At 30.4% G+C, this 23,275-nt stretch overlaps 1 protein-coding gene across 3 annotated transcripts in view; it reads right to left on the reverse strand.

Annotated features, from left to right (window-relative positions):
- LOC111000259 (atrial natriuretic peptide receptor 1) overlaps nucleotides 1-23,275 on the reverse strand; it is a 119,799-nt gene that overhangs the window by 82,398 nt on the left and 14,126 nt on the right. For all 3 annotated transcript variants that reach the window (XM_045631147.1, XM_045631145.1, XM_045631146.1), the window contains exons 2-3: nucleotides 16,896-17,151; nucleotides 13,781-13,970 (exon numbers count right to left, since the gene is read on the reverse strand). In XM_045631147.1, the coding sequence (XP_045487103.1) occupies nucleotides 13,781-13,970; nucleotides 16,896-17,081 (376 nt within the window). In that variant the 5' untranslated portion in view covers nucleotides 17,082-17,151. The remainder of the gene's footprint in view (nucleotides 1-13,780; nucleotides 13,971-16,895; nucleotides 17,152-23,275) is intronic.

Consider the following 23,275-nt stretch of genomic DNA (forward strand, 5'->3'; position numbering starts at 1 on the left):
AGAAACTGGCACAGCAATTCGTTCCTTAACTTATCCGTATGAACCTAATGACGTTAGCTAAAAAGCCGCTTCCGTGGGAAAACCAATTCAGACTCGAGGTAACAATTGGTAGTCGATCAGAGAAGGTATGGGCCCTTACTTTGTCGGTCACTCAAATATGTCTTTGCTCAGCCCTTCAGGAATGATAGTCATATGTAAGGATTATGAAAATATGTATTAAATAATATTAAAAACTTTATTTATGACAAAAGAGTTGTGCAAAATTCATTTATCGCTAGTCCTAGTGAGTCCCTGTGTAATTGTGTGGTTCGATATTACACAGATAGACATAACGGATGGAGAAGATGGAAACATAAGTACACATGCTCGGCATGTACCATATATTAAACTACACTGATTATTATTATTACTTGTCAAGAAGGCCGCCATCAAACTAGGTAATCAAAGTTAGGTACTCGGGGCATGTATTAAATTATCTTCCATCCAACTTCCTCAATTATTCACTCCTAAATCTTACTCAAGTTAGATTGTCTATTACTATGTAGACTAAGAGGCTTACCGACAGTGATTTCCGGTTACTACTGCACCTGGACTGTTATATCCGGTTTAAGACAATTAAATTTTGTAAATATAAAGCAGGTATAGATGAGCCAACAAATCATTATAATTAAGAGAAATTACAAAAAAGTTTGAACCTATTCACAATATTTAGTATAAATATTATTATTGAAGCACAAAATTTGTAAGAAAGCATTGGTGAAGTAATTAGGGAACCACTACATAATTGCTATACTTAAAAGCTAAAATATACTTTCAATTATATATATTTACGAAATGATAACTCTGCAACGTCGTTTTATTATTCCTTTAGGTAAATCATATCTTAATTTACGAAGCGAATAATAATTTTTCGCCGACAACAACATTAAATAAGCAACGAAAGGCAGATGAGATTAGAGGAGTACTGAGAAAACCTTATCATTTGTTAAAAACATCTAGACTTAATTCAATAAATTGTTACTTACAAACATAACTTTGACGTAAAAAGATTTTATTCTGTGTATCAGTTTTAACAATTTTTAATTCCATATCTTTTCTTTCATAGTTGTTAATCTTTTAATACTATAGTTATACACTAGTCTACTATATTAAATTTTGTGTTTTCCTTTATGTACCAATGTATTAGTGAAGCTATCTAAGTGTACGTTGGCAAGCTATTATTTGAGTGTGTATGAAATCGCGTAACCCGGGCAATGAACAGACTTCTTACAAGCTTCAAGCAAAAAAATAATAATAGGAGTATAGATTTTGTTCATATAGACTATTCAACACTAGTACAATCGTGATGGCGATCCTAACTTTAATGAGATATTATCTCAAGAATACAACATCAGTCATACAGGTATTGCCAAAAATACATCAAAATTGTACGGATCAGTATCGCTAGTTATTATAAGGTACGGGCGCAAGACTTCTAAGACGTACGTAGTTTGTTTTATCAACTTTACCAAGCTACAAAATAAAGTAGGCTTGTACCTTGTTATTAGTTTACGAAACGAAGAATTAGATACATCCGATCGCTCTAGAAGAAATTATTATTATAATGAGAAAACCCGATGACCTATTAAATAATATGCTCGTTAATTTTGCCCTTGGTAAATTTATACGCAAGGCATTTTCGCAAAAATTTCTATTTTTCAGCTGTTTAATTTCCATCTTCGACGTTTTATCAGTCTAAGCGGAAACAGTCAAATATATGACAATGTATTAAAATTATTAAAGAAATATTAAAAATATAAAAATTATAAAGTATTAAAGAAATTAATGAAAAATATCCAATCAGTTCTTTTAAATCATATTGGTAACAATATATATGTCGCAGGCAACTAGCTTAATTAGCCGTTCAATTTACAGCCTGGCCGTTTGAATTAATGGCGCCGTTTAACTAGCGGCCTGAAAGATGTTCAGTCAGTTGATCAAACAGCTAGGCAAATGATTTGTATTCAATTTATTGGAATTCCAATTTCTACCACTCTCAAACTCAAAACTCGTCGGCAAATCACAACTTGTATGGTGTTTTCCAAATTTTCATGAAAAACAATAAGTACAATCAGAGTGTAGTGACAATACTATAATGTAATAATACTGTTAATTCCACTCAAGTAATTCAATTTTGAAAGAACTATTTTTATATCATACTAGCGGATCCGACAGACGTTGTCCTGTCTACACGTCTTTAATTTCAAAATTTCAATTTTTAATAAGCCATTTTGATGAAAATTATTATTCAAATGTTATGACAATATCTAACGATCCAGCACACGGTCACACACGATATAACACAATGATAACAAAACTTTTTTTAAATTTCCGGACAGACTAAAATTAAAATTCGAATATTATTTAAAATTTGACACTGCGATGGTAGCGCCGTCTGTCGGATCCAATGTAAAACATTCCAAAATCAACAACAACTAATAAATTGAAAATTATTTAAAAAAACATTGTCCAGCGGACAAAATTGTGAATCTAAACCATTCCCAGATCCCCTTGAACACACACAAAAAATTTCGTCTAAATCGGTCCAGTCGTTTAGGAGGAGTTCAGTCACATACACACGCACACAAGAAATATATATATTAAGATGTTTCATCTCTTTTATATCGGTCAAATAATGTCGTATACATTATTTGACAGATATAAAAGAGCCAGCAAGTTTATTAAATATAATATTTCTTGCTGGCTGGTTTATTGAATATCTTTCAGGCCGCTAGTTAAACGGCTAGGCTATTCATTGAACGGCTAAGTAAGCTAGTTCGCTGCGACTTCTGTATGAAACTGCAACCATAACGCCAATCATTCACTTCACATATTCAAACAACAGACACGTATTTTAAAATATCTATATATTTTTTTTTTTTATAGAACAGGGGGCAAACGGGCAGGAGGCTCACCTGATGTTAAGTGATACCGCCGCCCATGGACACCCTCAATGCCATTATTACTTAATCTCTTTCCTCTAGCCAGGTTAGAGGAACCTAATTCTATGTGTATATAATTTAATTTCTAAAAAAAACATTTGTGCAATTCACACATGGTAGAAGTGAAACCTTCAAAAACAAATATAAATTAATCATTTTCCACTATCTAAATGTGTGTGTTCTTTAAAAACAGTATATTTTAATTATACATTTTAATTTATAAGTTTAATATAAATCTTTAATTTGACAAAAACTAAAACAACGAAAGTTTGAAATTCGATCAAAAAAAAAGCGGCAGTAAATAGAGGCTGTATAATGCCTCCTATCTCATTTTCTCCCACGTTAAATCATATGATGAATTGATGTTTCTGTCTCTCTTTACCGCTGCATCCGGTTTGAAATCACGACGATTCGAAAGAAGTTTATCTATCTCATTTTCTCCCACGTTAAATCATATGAATTAATGTTTCTGTCTCTTTTTACTGTCGCTTTTCCGTTGCATCCGGTTTGAAATCACAACGATTCTAAAGAAGTTTCACTTCAAAATAATATAATAATAGAGTTTTTACTCGGTTATAAAATTTTGTATAATGTAAACAATATATTTTACACATGAGTTACCATTAGCCATTTATAAAAAAATATATAATAACGAAAACAATAATAGTAATAATTCTACTACAATTAATGAAATTCTATAATAATGTTAGTAGTAAGAAGGTTAAATGAAATAATTGCATTATTTGTATTCGTATGTCTATCATAATAAAAGCCCTTTACACTTTCAGTAAAGTTGCATGTAGATAATTTTTCGAAAAATAAGGTCATAAAGAAGTTTCACTTCTTATGTGTATACACTAGTAAAAGCACCCATTTTTTAATATAAAATTAAATGAATTTTACATTATGAAAATACTGTAAATTTACAAAAAATGACTTAACTCTTATTATAACATACAATGCAGATTTATCACATTATATATGTATAATGCCTTTTATTATTGCCTCACCATATTGATCGTTAACATTATTCTAGTTGAACCGTAGTGTACGTGCTATGTGAATAGTATTTTCTATCAGGATGTAATTTAATTATCGAATTTTTACCCTTTATCCGGTAAAGATCGCAAGGTTAGAATGTATGAAAAGTTGTATAAGCCATATGTATAAGTGAAACGCCCGATTTAATTTATTACATTTGAGTGAAACAATTTTTTTTATATCTTCCATATTGTTATTCTCTTGTTTATTAAAAGTTCCTTAAATTGTTTAAACGTAATAAAATCACAGCTGATTTAATATTAGAATAAGACTGAACAATTTATGTGCTTATTATAAAATGAGGGTCAGAGATTCTGAAGATATTTTCCAATAGAAAGTTATCGGAAAATACTACACACTGACTTCAAAGTCGTGGACTGAATAAACTATTTGTACTCAGTTTTGTTCGACTATAACATTTTATATCAAATTTCGAATATTTGACAAAGGCTATCGAGTATTTGCCATTCGCCTAATGCCGTGAGACGCAAAAAACCTTTCACCCGCGCGAATACTTTGCGTTTGTTTAGGATCAGACAATTTATTCGCAATCGGTTTTCGTAGATGAAATACGAACGGTCTATTGATCGAACTGAGTTATAAGCTATGTGTTCTTCCTATTTCAAATAACATTCATTTAAAATATCTGCACATCTCCATAATTTCGATCTGATTTGCTTACTCGTTGACGTTCTTTTGTTCCTCACGCAAGCACGAGTAATACACAGAACTCTGGTCTGTATAGATTTACGTCACTAATAATTTCTCACGCCTACATCATCTTCAGTTCGGCTTACCGCACTTAGCAAGTGCTGCTTAGATTTACATCACCCTAAATATGCCCATGGAGAAATCCATTGCACAGTTGTAACTGTTAAGATAGGAAAATCTTAATATATATATTTCTTGTGTGCGTGTGTATGTGACTGAACTCCTCCTAAACGACTGGACCAATTTTGATGAAATTTTTTGTGTGTGTTCGTGGAGATTCGAGAATGGTTTAGATTCACAATTTTGTCCGCTGGACAATGATTTTTTAAATTAATTAATAGTTGTTGATTTTGGAATGTTTTACATTGGATCCGACAGACGGCGCTACCATCGCACTGTCAAATTTTAAATAATATTCGAATTTTAATTTTAGTCTGTCCCGAGAGTTAGCACTGCGATCAAATTAAAAAAAAGTTTTGTTATCATTGTGTTATTGTAGACCATGTGCTGGATCGTTAGATATTGTCATAACATTTGAATAATAATTTTCATCAAAATGGTCCAGAATGTTTTATTTTATTTTATTAAAAAAAGTTTGAAATTTTCAAATTAAAGACGTATAGACAGGACAACGTCTGTCGGATCCGCTAGTTTATATATATATAATATATTTATAATAATAAACATTTCACATGCTGCACAGTTGAAGTTCAAATTGGACCTCAGACATTAACACTGCTTTCGAAACTGCGATATTGGTGATAACAAGTATAAATATATTACAAGACAAGGGGAAGAATTGGGAGGAGTCCTTCACTGTCGGAGGTGTACTAGTGAAAACTGAAATGACTTGGAGTTTTGTACCTTTAGGTATTGTAACTTTAGGAAACTCGAATAAAGGCTATTTTTATTTTTATTCTAATTTATTTATCTTGATTTTCTTCACAATAACTACTATGTAAATGGTAAATACGTAGTAAATTATTAACATAAAATTATTGTTTTTTTTTGCTATACGAAATTGTTATTAAATATATCTAAAGGTTGTCAGTTATTCTTTAACGGAAATTGGCTTGCCTTGTTCCTGTCAAAGTTTTTTGAAGCACAGACGGCGCAATTTGATGTGAATGAAATTAAAACGAACGAAAGCTTGTTGGTATAATATAATAATAATCTTCTGTGGAAATTACAAAGATAGCTACGTCAGAAACACAATGTGAGTAAAATTGGATTTATTTCTTGTTTAAAGTATAGAACAAACTAAAAAGAGTAATCTTCAAACCCAGTTTACAATCCATCACTATATTTTCATACCTATAATATTTTTTATATGGACACAAATATACAGTTCCTGGCAATCGTTCTAAGATATATCTTTTATTTTTGTATCTCGCTTCAATTTCAACTCTTGCAATATCGCATATTCATACTACTCGACTTTAGTGTCATTGCTTGTAAAAGCTCGGATGCATATATGAGTAATAAAATAAACCATATAAAGTCCCTCCTCAAAGAATATTATAAATGTAGAAACAATATTACCGTTTCCATTTTTGCACCACTGCTATTTACAATGCTACTTTACGAAATAGTTTAACCATCTTTGAAACACACTTTAATTTAAAACATTATTTTAATTCGAATTCAATTTCTAATTCAATTCAATAAAAAAATTGTAAATACTGTCAATTTACATAAAAATACTTATATCTTATTATACGTATAATATATTGTACCATACAGATTCAATATTATATTGTGCATTTTATGAATTATTAACACACTATGTTCATTGTTGATATTATTCTAGTTCAAACGTAATGTTACTAAAAATATGTGGATATAAATTTGTATCAGGATATGCAATTTAAGTATCGTATTTTTTCTCCTTATCCGGTAAATGTTGCAAGGTAAGGATGTATGAAAAGCTGTCTAAACTTCATGTGTTAAAATTTATAAGTGGATCAGAAACAATATTTAATCTTTTGATCACACTTTAATTTAAAACATTATTTTAATTCGAATTCAAATATAGCAGGAAATCAGCAAATAAAACAGTAATTATGGAGAATTAGTCGAATACATATAAACTATTACATGTATAGAAAGTATTCTAAAAATGTATTCCATATATATCCAATTATCGAACCATGCATTCATTAAGTAATAATAATAATAATCTTTGTTTTCTTCTCTCATATATACATACAAGGTTACAACGATTAAAACTAAGATAACATTTGAAAGTGTATGTGAGAGACTGGTCTCTGTAACAGGAGACCTGACTGACAGATAGCCAGCCTCTCCACCACCGGACCGGAACAGGTACAATAGGTCATTGTATATACATTGACATTGTATATACATACATTAAGTACAATAAAATGAAACAAAGTACGAAAGGTACTTGGAAAAATATTGCAAATGCAAGTAAAAAATATCGAATACGAAAATGTATATGTATTTTCTGAAATGAAATCCTTTTATAACTATGTGTTTTACTTTCCGTATTATAGGTCAAATATAAATAATCATTTATAAATAGTATAGGCAACGAATATTTACGATTAATAAATTTAGTATGCTGCCTGAAATGAACGTCATAAAATAAAAGCTACGGGATACCGCCATCAAATAGCGGTAAACGTGTTGGTTCTACCCGTTAAGTAATTCATATTGAAATATCTATTAAAAACGTATAAGTATAGTAGCTCATACAGGCTTCAAGCCTACTGCTAATGTAGACGTTATCTTTTATGTAATAATCCGAGCACCATTAGCGGTGGGGCTAAAACATGCCACTCTAAAGTGATGCCTTCAAATGTACATGCAGAGCTACATTATTTTCTATATATCGAATGAACACGGCTTTTTCTAAAAAACTAGAATTCCTGTGCCTAGAGCAGAGGGAATTCTATGAAATGAAAATGATGAAAAAACCGAAGCAATCTGAATGTAAAATTGGAACGCATGGCCATTTAATTGTTGTTGGCAGTAAATATAATTCAAACTTTGCGAAGGCCTCTCTAACTATATCTACTAAGAGAGTACGATCAACCTAAATATACAAAACACTAGCAGACTCGGCCAAGCGTTGCTGTGGCTAAGGTATTTGTTATATTACATTATAGTAACTATTCAAGGGAAACGGTAGGAGCACTTATAAAAGGTACTTTTAACAGCGCATCACACATCACAGCGCCATCTGTTAGAATTGTATCAAATCATAAACAAAAAATTGCAATAAAAAAAAATTGCATGTATAATTAAAGATCTAAGCTATCCTATCTCTTAAGTTGGACCAGACTGCTCACGGTGTGCCAATTTAATTTAAAATCGGTTCAGTAGTTTAGGAGTCCATCGCGGACAAACATCGTGACAGGAGATTTTTCTATATTACGATTATAACGAAATTCAAAGCCGTTAACATTATGAAACTAAGCCATAAAATACTTAAAAGGTAAATATTATTAATAGGATTCCAATTACGACCTGACAATAAAGGAAGGAAACGCAAACAATTTAATAAGTTACTTTTGCACAAAGAGATTAAAGGGCAGATGATTACAGGCAAGGGGTATCACGCAATATTAAGCATTATAACGTAATAATAAGTACTATTTTGCCCAGCAGAGTATTTGATAATTATATCTTGTTGTCGTTCGTTATTTAATATTAGCACAATCGACTTCTCTTACCGAACGAAGCAGTTCCAAATTTATACCGCGCAGCATTCATTGAACGTTTTATTTTAAATCTTAAAAGGACACACGAACTTATTTTAAAATAAATTGAAACTAGCTTTACTTTCTTAAACAACTAGACTTAACTAGGTATATAGGCCTTGTAAAAGTATATGTCTAAGCGAAGACATAAAAATCTCTAAACTATGTCTTAGCGTCTTTGTATGTACGTAATGGTAAATGTTGAATTATTGTAAGTAGAGGGAGGGTAAAACTTGCTGAGTTTCTTGCCCGTTCTTCTCAGAACAAGGCTTTGCTCTTTCGCGAATTTTGTAAACGTTTTTCACATTCATAAGCATGCCCTAAGTCGCATCTAAATTGAATAAATAAATTTTGATTTGATTTGAGTATTGTAAATCCCAAAAACTTAACGTCTAGCCGTGAAATCATTAAGTAAATACTACCATCCTATTATTTGTTATGTATAAAGGTGAATTTGATGACGCAGACCTTTCAATCGAATCCCGTCCGAAGCTAAGAATATATAAAATCAACAAAATACCGAAATAAATCTTAGAGAAGATTCTTTTTTATTTTATTGAATTATTTAGTCTCCCTTCTCATTTATTCAGTATCGCTATTCAATTGTTTTGACAGAAATCGACTGAGATATTTCGAACGTATTTTTGCGTAATCCGCGACGTTTCAAAGCCATTCAAATTCAGATAGATAAGATTGGTAATAGTCAAATTATTTGCCTTGTATTGATAAAAGAATAATCTCTTCAAACAAAGAACTCTCTTTTCATCGCCGCATAAAGAAAAAGAAACGAAAAGAAAAAAGTGTGTAGGTACCTAAAAGATTACAATTATACATATTTATTAATAAGTGCATGCGTACAAAGTACACATGTCAGAAGTGTAACTTCTTTGTAAATTAATTATTACTAAGGTAAGAGCCCAATAAATAATCATGTACAGTATATGAGCACTCCATGTATTTTTATATCTTTTTCACACTGTTTACACACAGTATACGTGTTAATGATAATATAAATAAATAAATAATCTGAGTTTACTGCAAAGACGTTATGCGACAGAATTGCCATCTAAAGTTCTAATTTGTAACTACTAAACGATCTCCCTTTCTCACTCTTTCAATCATTCTCTCCCTTTTCCTCGACAAAAACGCTGCACATCTTCGTGACGTTTCATCCGTAAAAAATTTACTCTCATGCGCCTAAAAAAGTTTTACTTCAAAAATATTAATCCATAGTGTTTTTTAAAGTCAGTTAAAATTTTATTTAAGTACAATAAGCTGCTAATTATACCAACCCCTGACAGAAACGGGGAATCTTAAGTATAAACCAAAATAGACCGTCTATTTGTTCAATAAGCTCATAAACCCTAAAAAATGATTCCTCTTAACTTATATACGTGTTTGTTCCTTCGTTGATCAAGTGTTGGAAAATAAAATGACTCAGACGAAAACCTTGGCCCGATTTAACGATGTTTACATCTATTGTCACTTCATTGAGTTGATACTTAAGTATAACAATACTTCACTGACTTTAAGCGTCACAAATAAATTTACGCAGACTATAGACCTAGTTTCAAATTGTAGTAGTAATTTGATTCAAAGACAATGAATGAGTGTCTTTGGATAGATAATTGTTTTTGCTTTCCCTTATTTTAAAAATAAGTAGTAAATTCTGTAAATAAACTTGACTTTGACCTTTAGCTAGTCTACAACAGTTCCTTGGAAGATATGCACCAGGTATGTCCACTCCCCTACGTTCTACAACCACCACTTCTCCTTTGTCTTCCAGTCAAGAAGTACTTTGAATTTTACCAATCATTATGAGCTGCAAATCAAATTGTTAACGCCTTTATCAATTAAGTGACACCTAAAGATTTATTCTTAGCTTCTAGCTTAAATTAACAATAAGAGACCAATACTTACCGATTTAGTTTTTGTATATCAAAGGTTTCTTTTTATTTAATTTAAAAGTATATTTAATCTCAGTCGTATTATTTATTCCTAAATGTCGCGTCGATGTATGGTACCAATGTCTTGGTAATGATATATCCCGAATTATGGTATATTTAAAACAATTATGGGGAAACTTTCTACAGCTGTCATCGGGAGACCCGTGGGAATCGAGCCTTGGTCACCAGCGGGTAGGTTTGCACGGATTTTGCCTTCCTCCTTGCCGATATCAACCAACTGATGCTTTTGAGTAATTTTTAAAATTGTAAAATAAGAAATTCATATTGTATCAAGCGATCTTTTCGTTGTCTATTTTATTAAACTTAATTATTATTAATTACTATTAAACTTAAGTAGTGAAAGAACTTGTAATTTAAGAATAAGTTATAACCTAAGCCTAGTAATTCAAAATAGTTGAAAAAGAAATTGAAAAGAAAAAATTGTTGAAACATTGATAAAGAAGACAGATTATTTATGCTTTGCGTAAATAAAATAACGAGCATCAATTGCAATCGAACATAGAAAATCACAAGTGTTACCTAACATAGGCGTACGTATAAGCTACAAATTATGACATTCTATACTTATAAAGTTATTCAAGAAAACGCTCTTTCCTGGTTCCGGCCTTTCAAAGTATCGTGTGTTCCCTTCATACAGTAACTAGACACGGTACCATAATGGAGTGCTTTTATCGTGTTATACACATGTTTAGATATAATTAATATAATATTACTCAAAGTCAACATTATCTGGTAGACTACACGTTGACTTTGCTAACTTTATTTATTCTAGTCTATCACAGACAAGTTTATTTAGATCCCTTCAAAAAAATATACTTGGCGTATAGCTTAATTCAATTCCATTCAAAATCATTTATTCATATAAGTATTCATATATAACACAATGTACACTTATGAACGTCAAAAATTAAATATATGTGAATGGCTTCTAATTTTACATTTATTGCGAGGTTTCACATCAAGGGCGTAAAACGGAAGGCAAGAACGGGCAATAAACTCTCCTAAAGATAACGTCATTACCCTAAAATAATTTTAAAATACACATTTGGTATTTTTATATTGCTAAAAATGTGTATATTCAAATAGTATTCATGAACATAACCGTGGCAACACAAACTGAAATATCGTAAAACTAGGCACTGTGAATAATAATAATTGGCAAATAATTAAAAAAGCATTACTTATCAATGTCTATTTTTGTGTCCCGAATAACGTTAATCCTGTAATAAGAGAAGCCCTGAACAGAAAATAGTGGACACAGATAGTCGGATCCAGATGTTTCCTTAATGACCACGACGCTACCGAACCAAGAGTTTAGTTAGCTTTTGCAAAGTTTAGTTATATCTGCACTCTGCTTAGCATTATTTTCTATCATGTTCTCCATAAATAGAGGTTCTATTAAAAAATATTGTATCCTTCAAATTATTTGTATTGTGCTCCTGTAAGTTTGTTTTAAAATAAATGAGTTTTTAATGAGAGATTTATTTCAAAAAGGTTTAAGATTCCTTTATCACAACGTAATAAATTAATAAGACTTGACTTCTAAGCAATTAACCTGGAACAATTCTTATCTTATTTTAAGTAGAATAAATATCCCCTTATCATAGCCAAAATAGTTTGAATACATTTATATATAAAATACTTCGTTATTTCAGATCAAATTCTCGAAGAAATACATAGAACTATCTATGAAAAGCAGTTGTAGCTGATTTTTATTTTGATGTTGTTATTATTAATGTTCTATAAAATACGTCATATAAATTTTAATAATTTAGTATTTTATCAAATCACTAATTAAAAGTGTTCACTTCGTAGCACCGATGCGTTACGAGTCAGTATTCGAAATAACTCATAAATTAATGCTACAATTTTAACTGAAATTGTGTATTAGCTTGCAAAACTTTATATATGTGTAAAAATGTATGAGTAGAACTTTCATAAATAAACACGTAAATCTGGAAAAGATATTGGCAAAAAAATGTTGTACTCTATCAAACAAAAGACAGTATGTAGCATGACCAAAGTATACATAACCTTTTTTTTTTAATGAGGTGGAAATGCACTACTGCAGGCCCGCATCAAGAATATCAAACGTGACGCGGGGACTATGGGGCTGGATCTACACTCAAAACCCTCTGCTATTCAGAGGGGTAGCGAGACCCTACCCACTAAAAACACCTCAGCCCATCACACTCCCTTAAGATGGGCCCTCGGGGTTCGCTAGGCATTCTACCCAAGGAAAGTATACATAACCTTACTCAACCAAACTTAAACCAATCAACGGAATATGGAAAGAAATAGTGTTTTCATAAAATACTATATAAATGCCTTCATTGAAGATGTTATGAACATTTAAGACAGTTTTAAGACGAAACAGAGTTAACACGAAATAGCAATTAAATGGAACATATTTTGGAACTTAAGTTTGGCCCTGACTAATGATACAACTTTTCAAACATCATACAAACGAGGGAGACGTTCAGGGAGCAGTTATTCAGTACATAGCTAAATAGTACAGTCACTAGAATAGTAGGGTTCCTGGCTCAAGAAGGTTCTTTAAAAAATATTAAAATATAATGAACGCCATTTAATGCTACCCACGTATAACAAAATAATTATTTTTTGTCTAATAATTGTATGCTATTTATTCTTAATAAAATAAAAATAAATCAGTAGCGCTACAACCTCTTTAGGTATTGGCCTCAGATTTTTGAATCTGTTTCATGTTCATTTTTAAATCACACACGTCGGCGACTTTTTGGGTGTAAGAGATTTTGGTTTTCTCACGATGTTTCCCTTCACCATTCAAACAAATGTTAAATGCGCACATAAGAAGAAAGTCCATTGGTGCACAGCCGGGATCGAACCTACGACCTCAGGTATGAGAGTCGCACGCTGAAGGCACTGGGCCAACACTGTGCTCTTAATTAATACTAAATGCAATGCTAATTTATAAAGAGACGGCCTGCATCTGGCTAAACTCGGGGCAACTTCAATGATTTAGGTAATCACTTCCCTTATAAAACAAAGAAAAAATGTACAGGCTACGTACATTAACCGAAACCTTCATTGACCGAAATTGGTAAATCAAAGAAAAATATTGTAAATATAACACAACGCTGTCTGTGTTTTTAGCATATATTAAGAAATAAATAAATATATAGATATATTTTAACAATACAATATTTAATATTACAAATAGTAATAGTGTGAACGCCGGCCTGAACTGTATTTGGCACACCCCAACGGGCTCTGTTTAATTGTGTCGTCAAATATTTATATCTAAAAACCTTTTAACAATTATGTCTGTACGTGTAATATCGGTAAGCATTTATTTTTGTAAATTTCAACTCACCAAGAGCAAAATCACAGGCTGGACCAAAGAACACGTGCGCGCAGTCATTGTAGGCATCTATGGCGGATATGACCGCGTAGGCAGCATCACAATCTGTGACGTCATAGGTCGTCCATTCGAAATCGAGCCACGGTGGGAATGCATTTCGAATGGCCTGCGATTGAACTGCAAGATCAAGGACCGGCTCCACCTGAAATAATACATTTAGAGCTAATTTCATCTGTCAATATTTTCATTATTAACTCTCTGGTTCGTTAGAGTCTAGGCTTTTAATGATTCCTATGGTAAGGTAAAAAAATGGTATGAAACTAATATGTTATATCTTTAAACGAGCAATTCTTATATTTATATATTGGAATCTCGGAATCGGCTCCAACGATTTTCATGAAATTTAGTATTATTAAACCCACGGGGGGTTTCAGGGGCGATAAATCGGAATAATTTCTAGAAAATGTCATTTTATTCGTGTTTTATCAACTTAAACATAGAATTGCTTTGCGTTTAAAGATGTCAGTCAAATAAAAACTTAAATATGAATATTGAATATAATTATCGAATAAAGATAATTATATTGATATTTCATCACTTTATTAGTATGTAATTCGTACTTAAATATAATTTCCAAAAAACACAATTTATAAATAATAACAAATACCGAGCAAATCTCGCTCATCCCGGTACTTATAATAAACAAAGGAAAAAATATACATAAGAAGCAATACAAATATCTCTCCAAATGGACGATCTAATGAAATAATACTGATGAAAGTTAAATAGTTCAAGAATTTTTGTGTCTATTTATCTGTAAAGTAAAAAGGAGAAAACAACGTTATAATACAAATTGAAGTTACCATAAACAATCAGAGAACAGAGAAATTCAAACTAAATTACACAACTCAAATAAATAAACTAAATGAATGAATTTTGATGAGTTGAATAAATGATATCTTAATCTGTGTAGTGTGTACATATTATTAATTATTTATATGAATGGAAATTTTGTAAAAAATCCCCAAGATACCGATCTCAATATAAATTATAGATTATTACAGTATAGAGACCGATGTAAAGTCGGATATTTTTATACCTTTATCACGTTGATGAAGCTACCAATTTATCTAATTTCGTAAATTAATTTATACGCAAATTTTATTAACATTTTAAGATGAGTTCTCTTGAAAATTATTTATATCGACCCTCATGGGTAAGAGTTCTCAACATATACTTGAAACTTGTTGATGATATTATAATATTTATTTACACAAAACTTACCTACTCCCAAGGCGTGAATAAGTTTTCTATTAAATAAAACTTCTATAAGATTTTGAGTCCATATTTACTTATCATATTTATGACTTAATATTCCCATACAATATTTATTGCAGAACGAATATAAATGAATACAATCTAATCCAACTTCTTTAAGGGCAGAGAGTCCAATTATATAAAATAAAAATTATGTCAATGTTTTATTTTAATCAGTTTTACACCATAGTCAATATAAAGAATACAACATTAATAGTAATCATAGCAATGGTTATGTATTAGTTTAAATAATAATAATGTATAATTGTCAAAATAATTACACATTTTGAAACCATATGTGAAGAACATATTTCTTTATTTTTATTTGATAATGTTCTATCCATATCCCCATATTGGGATCAGACTGGGACCAAAATTAGAAAATTCCTAAAATTATGTAAACACGATAAAAGCGATTTGGGTGTTTTAATAGCAAATCGTACCTTTTCTTACATTTCGGTGAAACTGATGAAAAATACCAAAGATTGCTTGAGTTTTTTAATAAATAAAAATAAATTTAATAACGTCATAAGCTTAATACAACGAAAAATTATTACACGAAATTATAAAAAAAAACATTCGTAAGGCGAAACCTTTGATTATTATAGAATAATTAATCTCTTCAGATTCGATGACAAAGCTTTCACAAACCAGTGAACTCATTAAGCTTCAATGAATTATAATTTAATTCCAGATTAAATAATTCAACGTCTACATTATAACAATAAAAGTGACATTGGAATTTGTATTAACAGAGCTTCGCGCTTTATATAACTTATTTGTTTACATGATGACTAAACATGAAACATTTTTAATTATATTAACTTTTGATATTAGTGAGCAGTAATAATAGGACTCTATTTGGGATCGTAAATTTTATCTATGTATTTGTTATGAGCACTAATAATACTTATTTATTTAAATAAAAATATATAAGATTTAGATTAAATAATAATCAATATTAGTATTGTTTTGTATTTTATATAGGTTTTGGTTACACAGTTTCAATACTTTCCTTACATTTGAAGGCATACACAATAAAGAAAAATATTCCGATACAAGCATTTATATTTTTACGACATATTTTTCAACCTAAAATAATCTATGATAGTACCCAAAATATTTGTCATTTCATTCAATAAAACCTCAATAAATTGAGGTTTTATTTGTTAAAGAAATAAAATTTGGAAGCTACAATTTATTGCATAGAACTATCAAATTCAGTGAGGTGTTCAGATATTATGATAGTTTAGAATAAATTATCACGATTAATTGATAGTCTAGTCTAATCCCCTGATGCTAGGTGACACCGCCGCCCATGGACACTCTCACTGCCAGAAGGTATGGTATCGTATGCTTTTTAATAGAATTAATTCTGACAAGATAAAAAGTTAACTCGTCCCCTGCGACACATCTGATCCATTGATAATTTCACTTCACATGGAATTTGATAGCCTCTCTTGGAGTTAATTGCCTCTCTTTGACTATTTCAGAAGATGTGTATCCCATATGCGTTGATTTAATTCCGTAGAATTCTGACAGCTATTATTTTTGGTGATTCCAGAGATGACAAACTTTTTGGCCGGGCAGATTTTTTATTTTCAATACGAGTCTGAACAGAGTCTATACATAAGTTTTATTTTAAAATAGAATTACTTTTAGAATTAAAATAGTATTCGTATTTTTATATATGTAGCATGAATGAAACAGCTCATAGAATGTGTGATACTAAGCCCATGCCTCCAATGTAAGACCAACCAACCAATACCATATATATACATATATTATACCTCGGACGATATAAACTTACCACGGGTAAGGAAGCGTAGAATGTCGTGTTCTTTGGCAAAAGAAGCGCCGCTCGTATTTTACATTGTCCTTTCTCATCGCAAACGTTCTCACAAGCCCTGGGCCTCTCTTCCTCCTCTCCTCTACAATTTTGTGAAATGACACAACCAAATATAGATAACAGCACTAACACAGCCCGCCAATCCATTTTACCGATAAAACTAATCACATCACTATTGTTAACATTATCACTACATCTTAGTTCACTTTGTCACCACCTGAAACAAAGAAATATACTTTAATATATATAAGATTTGTTACTCTTTGAGTTTTCAATAATTACCGCAAAATACATAATACACTTCGAAATCATTGAATGAATGAATGAACATTAAATTTTTCTTCATTTATACTTAAGTCAGTTGACAATGCAATTTTTAGGATGTAAAAGCTAAAACTACAGTTTTTACACCATGACATAAAACTGTCTTTAAAATGTATAGTTATTATACTAAAACTAGATATAAAGTTAATTTGTTTTATTTGATTTTTACAATAGTATCAAATAGTATTAGATAAAAGATTATGAAAATACACTTTTACCAAATAATGTTTATTTTATAATCTTGTTATAGCTAGTATATGTAAAGCTTCGTCCGGTAATTTGTTTTAAAACAATAACATTTTAAATGGTTTTAAGTGAAGAATGTTTTTGTTTTTATTAAAGAAATATGGTTTGTAGTATTGTCTTTTATTAACATAGCTTTTATGCATTTAAAGAAAACACTTTTTTCTGGATTGAATCTATGTATTATTGTAAACTTATAATTATTTAACATAATTTGAAATTTATCCGACGTATCGCGTGCCTAACAGCGTGCGTGGTCACGGTGACTGAAGACAAAAGGTGTTGAATGTCAAAAAAGTATCACAGCTGTAGAAAAAGATGATATTATGTTAAATAATTATAAGTTTACAATAATACATAGCTTTAATCCGGTAAAAAAGTGTTTTCTTTGAATATGGTTTGTATAAATTTTTTGTAGAAAAAAATTAAAATTTTTCTTGGTATTTTTCCAGAAACAGAATGTGCACCTTAATAAAATCTCTACTTAAGGATCGTGTATCGTAAGAAGGGTCGCTATTAGTATGCTAACTTAATTCAAACCCCCGGTAATGGTCAAACTATTTCTGCCCGAGTACCTGAATCTTATTTTTTGGGTATAATTTTGTGATTTGTTGACGACAACTTCGCTTAGTATAACCGTGCATTATGTCATGTATTTATAACGGTCTATTATTAGAAACGAATTGGATGTTATATATTCATATACGATTCTGTATTATGGTATTTATTTTATTTTTTAACACTTCGTTGCATTACATAAAAAAAAATAAACATAATTTAATGAAAAACAACTGACGGCCTTATCGCTTTCGAGCGATTTCTTGCAGACAACCACTGTGAGTATAGGAAAAAAAACATGGATTAAATTACATAAGGTAGGCAAGAAGTGCAAAAATACATAATACAAATATAATAAGAAGGAAAAAAACTATACTTAACAGAAACAAAAAAAAAACTAAATTGATATAGGATACATGAAAAAAAAAGTAAAAAGTGCACATGAATCATGATAATCTAATTCAAGATCAGTCTCACGTTAGTTAGTACGCAAGTTAGGGACATGTCTTGGACAGGTAATGTTTATACAGCAGAAATTTAAAGGAAGATAGAGAAGGAGCTAAGCAAATAGTGACGGGAAGTGAATTCCATAGACTGCTGAAACCTTAAAGGAATCGCCAAGAAAGGAGGAGTTATGAGATGGGATTTCAAGGATATAGTTTTCATACTTATTATTCATTTACGTATAGGACAAAATACGAAATAACTATATATAACCCATGGAACCATTTGTATCCACAGTAATACAGTAACAGATAAAAAGTTACGGCTTCCAGATGGTTAGAAAAAAATATATATACTTATCAGCTTATTATCTAAAGTTATCGAATTGGTGATTGAAATAGGAGCATTTCGTCACTTTGATAAATCGATTCGGTAAAAATAGAACGACTGTCGTTTATTCGACAAAATGACAATTCAAATATAAACGTATATCGCGCATACAATGGTTTCTTTGCTGTTAATAAATTATATTTTAAGCAATCTGATGAATTCTGTAAAACCGCATAGAGTATATTATTTATTTTATTTTCATTTTTACATTTAGGTACTAAAACAGAAAACAGATTGATTACATACATACACACTAAACCACATTTGAAAATGTGATATTCAATTATATCTGTACATAACATTTTACACTAAATATCAACCAAACAACATACACATATTAAACTGAATGACAAAAAATATATATATATATATATATTATTCAAATTAATAATTTAGGTTGCAAGTATTCACCATGAACTATCTTTTAAAATTTACAAATACTTTTGTGAAAAATATCAGAACACAGCATTATAATATTGCACATTCTAACTAGCGGACCATTTTGGGACACATTGTTATTAGTTATAGGTCATGACTGACATTTGATAGTCTGGAAGTCAGTACAATTAACATCTACTGGATAACATTCCTTATACCTTTACTAGACTAATGAAGACAATCTTTAGCATAAGTATTTTTCGTATTAAATTTATTTTATTGAAGAGGTTGAAACAGGCAATCGCATCACCCGATGTTAAGTGAAGACACAATACCCGCCGTTTCGAAGTGTTGTGAACTTTTCTTAAAGTTCTTTTTCTTAAAGACCAAAAGTTGTGATGGGTTTTTTTTATAGAACCAGGGGCAAACGGGCAGAAGGCTCACCTGATGTTAATAATAATTAATTTATTATATGATACATAATAATAATAATAAAAACCCGTTTTTTTTCTTATTTTCTTATAAATCTTAGCTACCTTCAGTGCCATCGATCGAAAATCATTCACAGGTAAAGTCCAAACCACGTCTCATAGATTTCTTTCTTTTTTTATTGATAAAAGCTTGCCAACGCTCGGCAGACTGTTGCATCGGTAAAATAACCACAATTTACTATTTTTAATATGACAAGCACTTATAGGCCTGACTGTAAAACAATTATTTAACAAAACAAACATTAAACAAAAGAAAAAAATACGCTTCCTGCTATCGCTTCTATTTTTTCTATATACATATTTATCATTTTGGGGCCCTCTCCTTCTTAGTCATTAAAGTCCGGCTTTATCTATATATCTTTTAAAGAAAAACACTTTTTTAACGGATTATAGTTATGTATAGTTTATCTATATATCTTGCTATATGTCCCGTCTATTGGCACTTTTGTTTTGGGGCATAATGTATATGTGTATTACATTCCATACGATTACTAAATGTACTTAATCTATATTCGTTTTTTTAAATTAGATTCAAATTCATACAATAATTATTTAAGACGTCTTCTTCATATTTCTCTGTAACGTAGGTATGTTATATGTTGCTCATACAGTGGATTCTAAAAATAACGCTTCTTCGAAAAAATGATTATTTTTATTGCTTTGAGGTTACTTCTAGGGTGTCGATGGATTGAAAGTTGCCACTTGCTAACCGGTGAAATGAGGTATCAATAATTGAAGTATTTTTTATGATTTAACTTGTTTGCACTAAATGAACTTTTTCTATGTATTGACAAGTGTATATTATAAGATCCACTATTCACAAGCATTATGTTGGCTTACATTTAATAATTGATTCTTGGGTTTTTATGTAAAAGTAAAAGCAAGAATCAATTTATTAAAGTAAAATTTACCTTTAAATTTTGTTTTAATTAATTTTTTTAAGAGCTGTTCGTATGTTTACATAATATAATCCATCTACAGCTAGTTCAATACGTGTTAATTGGTTTTACGAAGAAACAGTTAAGACAAGTTAGGTGCTTTATTGAAAGTAAATATTTTCATTAAAACTACACAATATCTATTATAGATATTGTATACTATTAATAGATTGATTATATTGATAATTTCGTGATTTACGATAGTGATATTAGTACGATTGTAAAACACTTAGAGATTATATACCAAGGTGTATTGGCGAGCAATAAAATATAAATGAGTTATGGGTAATGAAATGATTATAACTTGTTATCTAGCACATGCTGATCACTATTACAATATATATATTAATGATAAATTATTTTTTATTAAATTGGAATATTTATTCTATTTAATTAAATATTAATCAATTGTAAACTAAAGCATAAATTGAAACGGGGTCAGACCCAACTAAAATACGAGAGCAGGCGTTCCTTTGAGGCTTCGGGTATCTAGGGGTATCCCGTATCATTGATAGTTTTCAATGATATACAAAGTAGTAATTAGTGGATTGGTTTTAATCACAGTGAATCAGGACCCATAAATATTAAATTCTAAACCTTCAATACGCCCATGTACGCAATGAACGATATCTGAAATAATGTGTTATTTTGATTCTTTTATTACTTTAGTGGGTGATTAATTGCTTATATTGCGCATCTATTATGGAGACTTAAAATGTTTATTTCCATGCGGAAGCAATAAACAACAGATAGTTTTTGATGTGCAGTTACAAAACTTGCTTCATGATGATATATTTAATATTGTATTTCGAGTGTGCATAGTATAATTATGAATAAATTAATTTTGATTTGATTTACAACATACTCATTTTCTATTCATGAAGTAAGTTTTTACAATAACGAATTGATACTGAATTTTAACTAGCATCTAACATAAAGTATACAAAAATGAATTAAGAAAGAACTATATAACACTTCACATCTGAGACCAAGACGTTGTGTCACCAAAGTATTGTTATTCATACCGGGTTGTTTTATTTATAAAAAGTACACTGTTATGCCAAAATAGAGTAACTAATTTGAAATTGATAAGACAAAAAAAAGATAGCGTCAGGCGTGACCCATAAACGTCATTAAATCGGAATCACATTGTCTCACGCCTGGGACGATGACGATAACCATAAAGTTTCGTTTGGCGCCAAGGCTTAGCAAAATATTTTCATTTAGATCCCGATACTAATGGAGTCCGAAGAACAAGGCACAAAAGTGTAATCATCGTCAAACTCCCGTCATTACCATTTACATCGCTTTATCCGCCCCTTAGCTGTCACTTTAAGTTGTGTAAACACGTAATCACTGTTCAGGGATAAATTCCGCATAATGTATATTGGAAAATTGTAATCTAAATTATTCAAATAATGAATAGACTAGTGTTTTAATACTAACTTAAAAATGTTTTCTTTTGCGTCTTCGCTATTAGAGCTCGGGTGATTTGGAATCGTAAGCCGTTTGAATTCACTTACGAAATACCATTATTTTTATTTTATTTTTACAATTTTTACATTTAGGTACAGAAACAGAAAACAGATTGATTAGATACATATAGTTATTACACACTAAACAACATTTGAAAATCTAAAACCCTGCATCTGTACACAGCATGTTACACGAAATATCAACCACACAACATACACATATTAAACTTAATGACAAAAAAGAAAAAAAAATATATATATATATATTAATTACATGTAGGTTCAGCTAAGTTTACCACGCTTTCTGCCCTTGTATCTTATTTCCATGATAAAAATAACCGATATATATCATGAGATAGAAAAAGGCAACCTTTTGACTTTTTGGCACAGTAAGTACCATCTTTAACCATCAATCACTTGAATGATGTTGATCTTTACTTCCTCTCCATATATTTTAATATTCATAGACTGATATAAAATTCGCCACCTGCCCTTAGCTGTTTCATTTATAATATTTTACCATTAATCATACGAGATCATGGGTTTCGGCATATTTTTGTAAAAAAATAAATAGCTGTAATAGAAGATTTTAATGCGCTGTTTGTTTTGCTTAAATGTTCATAATACTGTAAATGTTATATTTAACAATATACTTATGTGTCGTTGTCTCCGGGCTCCGTTGCGCGTTAGACGGGTATTCTTATAAATAAATAATAATAAGTCATGCAATTTTTAAGCGTTTGATTTAATCTTGGCCCGTGAGGAGAAAACTCAACACTTACATTAATATATATTATTGCCTAGACATCGTTGTACTAATATCACAATACATAAAACATATCGCATCTAAATAACTATTTACTTTGTATTAAGTTGTAGTCTGGGAATATACATCTCATCGCTCATCTTAACATTTCAAAGTGACGTTGACGATCTTTGAAATTCATGACTTTCCACATCACAACCTTATGTGTAATTTTACTGAAATCCTACTGATATGTAAGTGTGAGTATGTTATCAATATTACTTCATTATATTTGGATTGGATATATGAATATTGTTTGGCTATGTCAGTAATTCCCAATGTGGTCTATATCGAC

This window comes from Pieris rapae, chromosome 14 (genome assembly GCF_905147795.1).
Source record: "Pieris rapae chromosome 14, ilPieRapa1.1, whole genome shotgun sequence".
Taxonomy (NCBI): domain Eukaryota; kingdom Metazoa; phylum Arthropoda; class Insecta; order Lepidoptera; family Pieridae; genus Pieris; species Pieris rapae.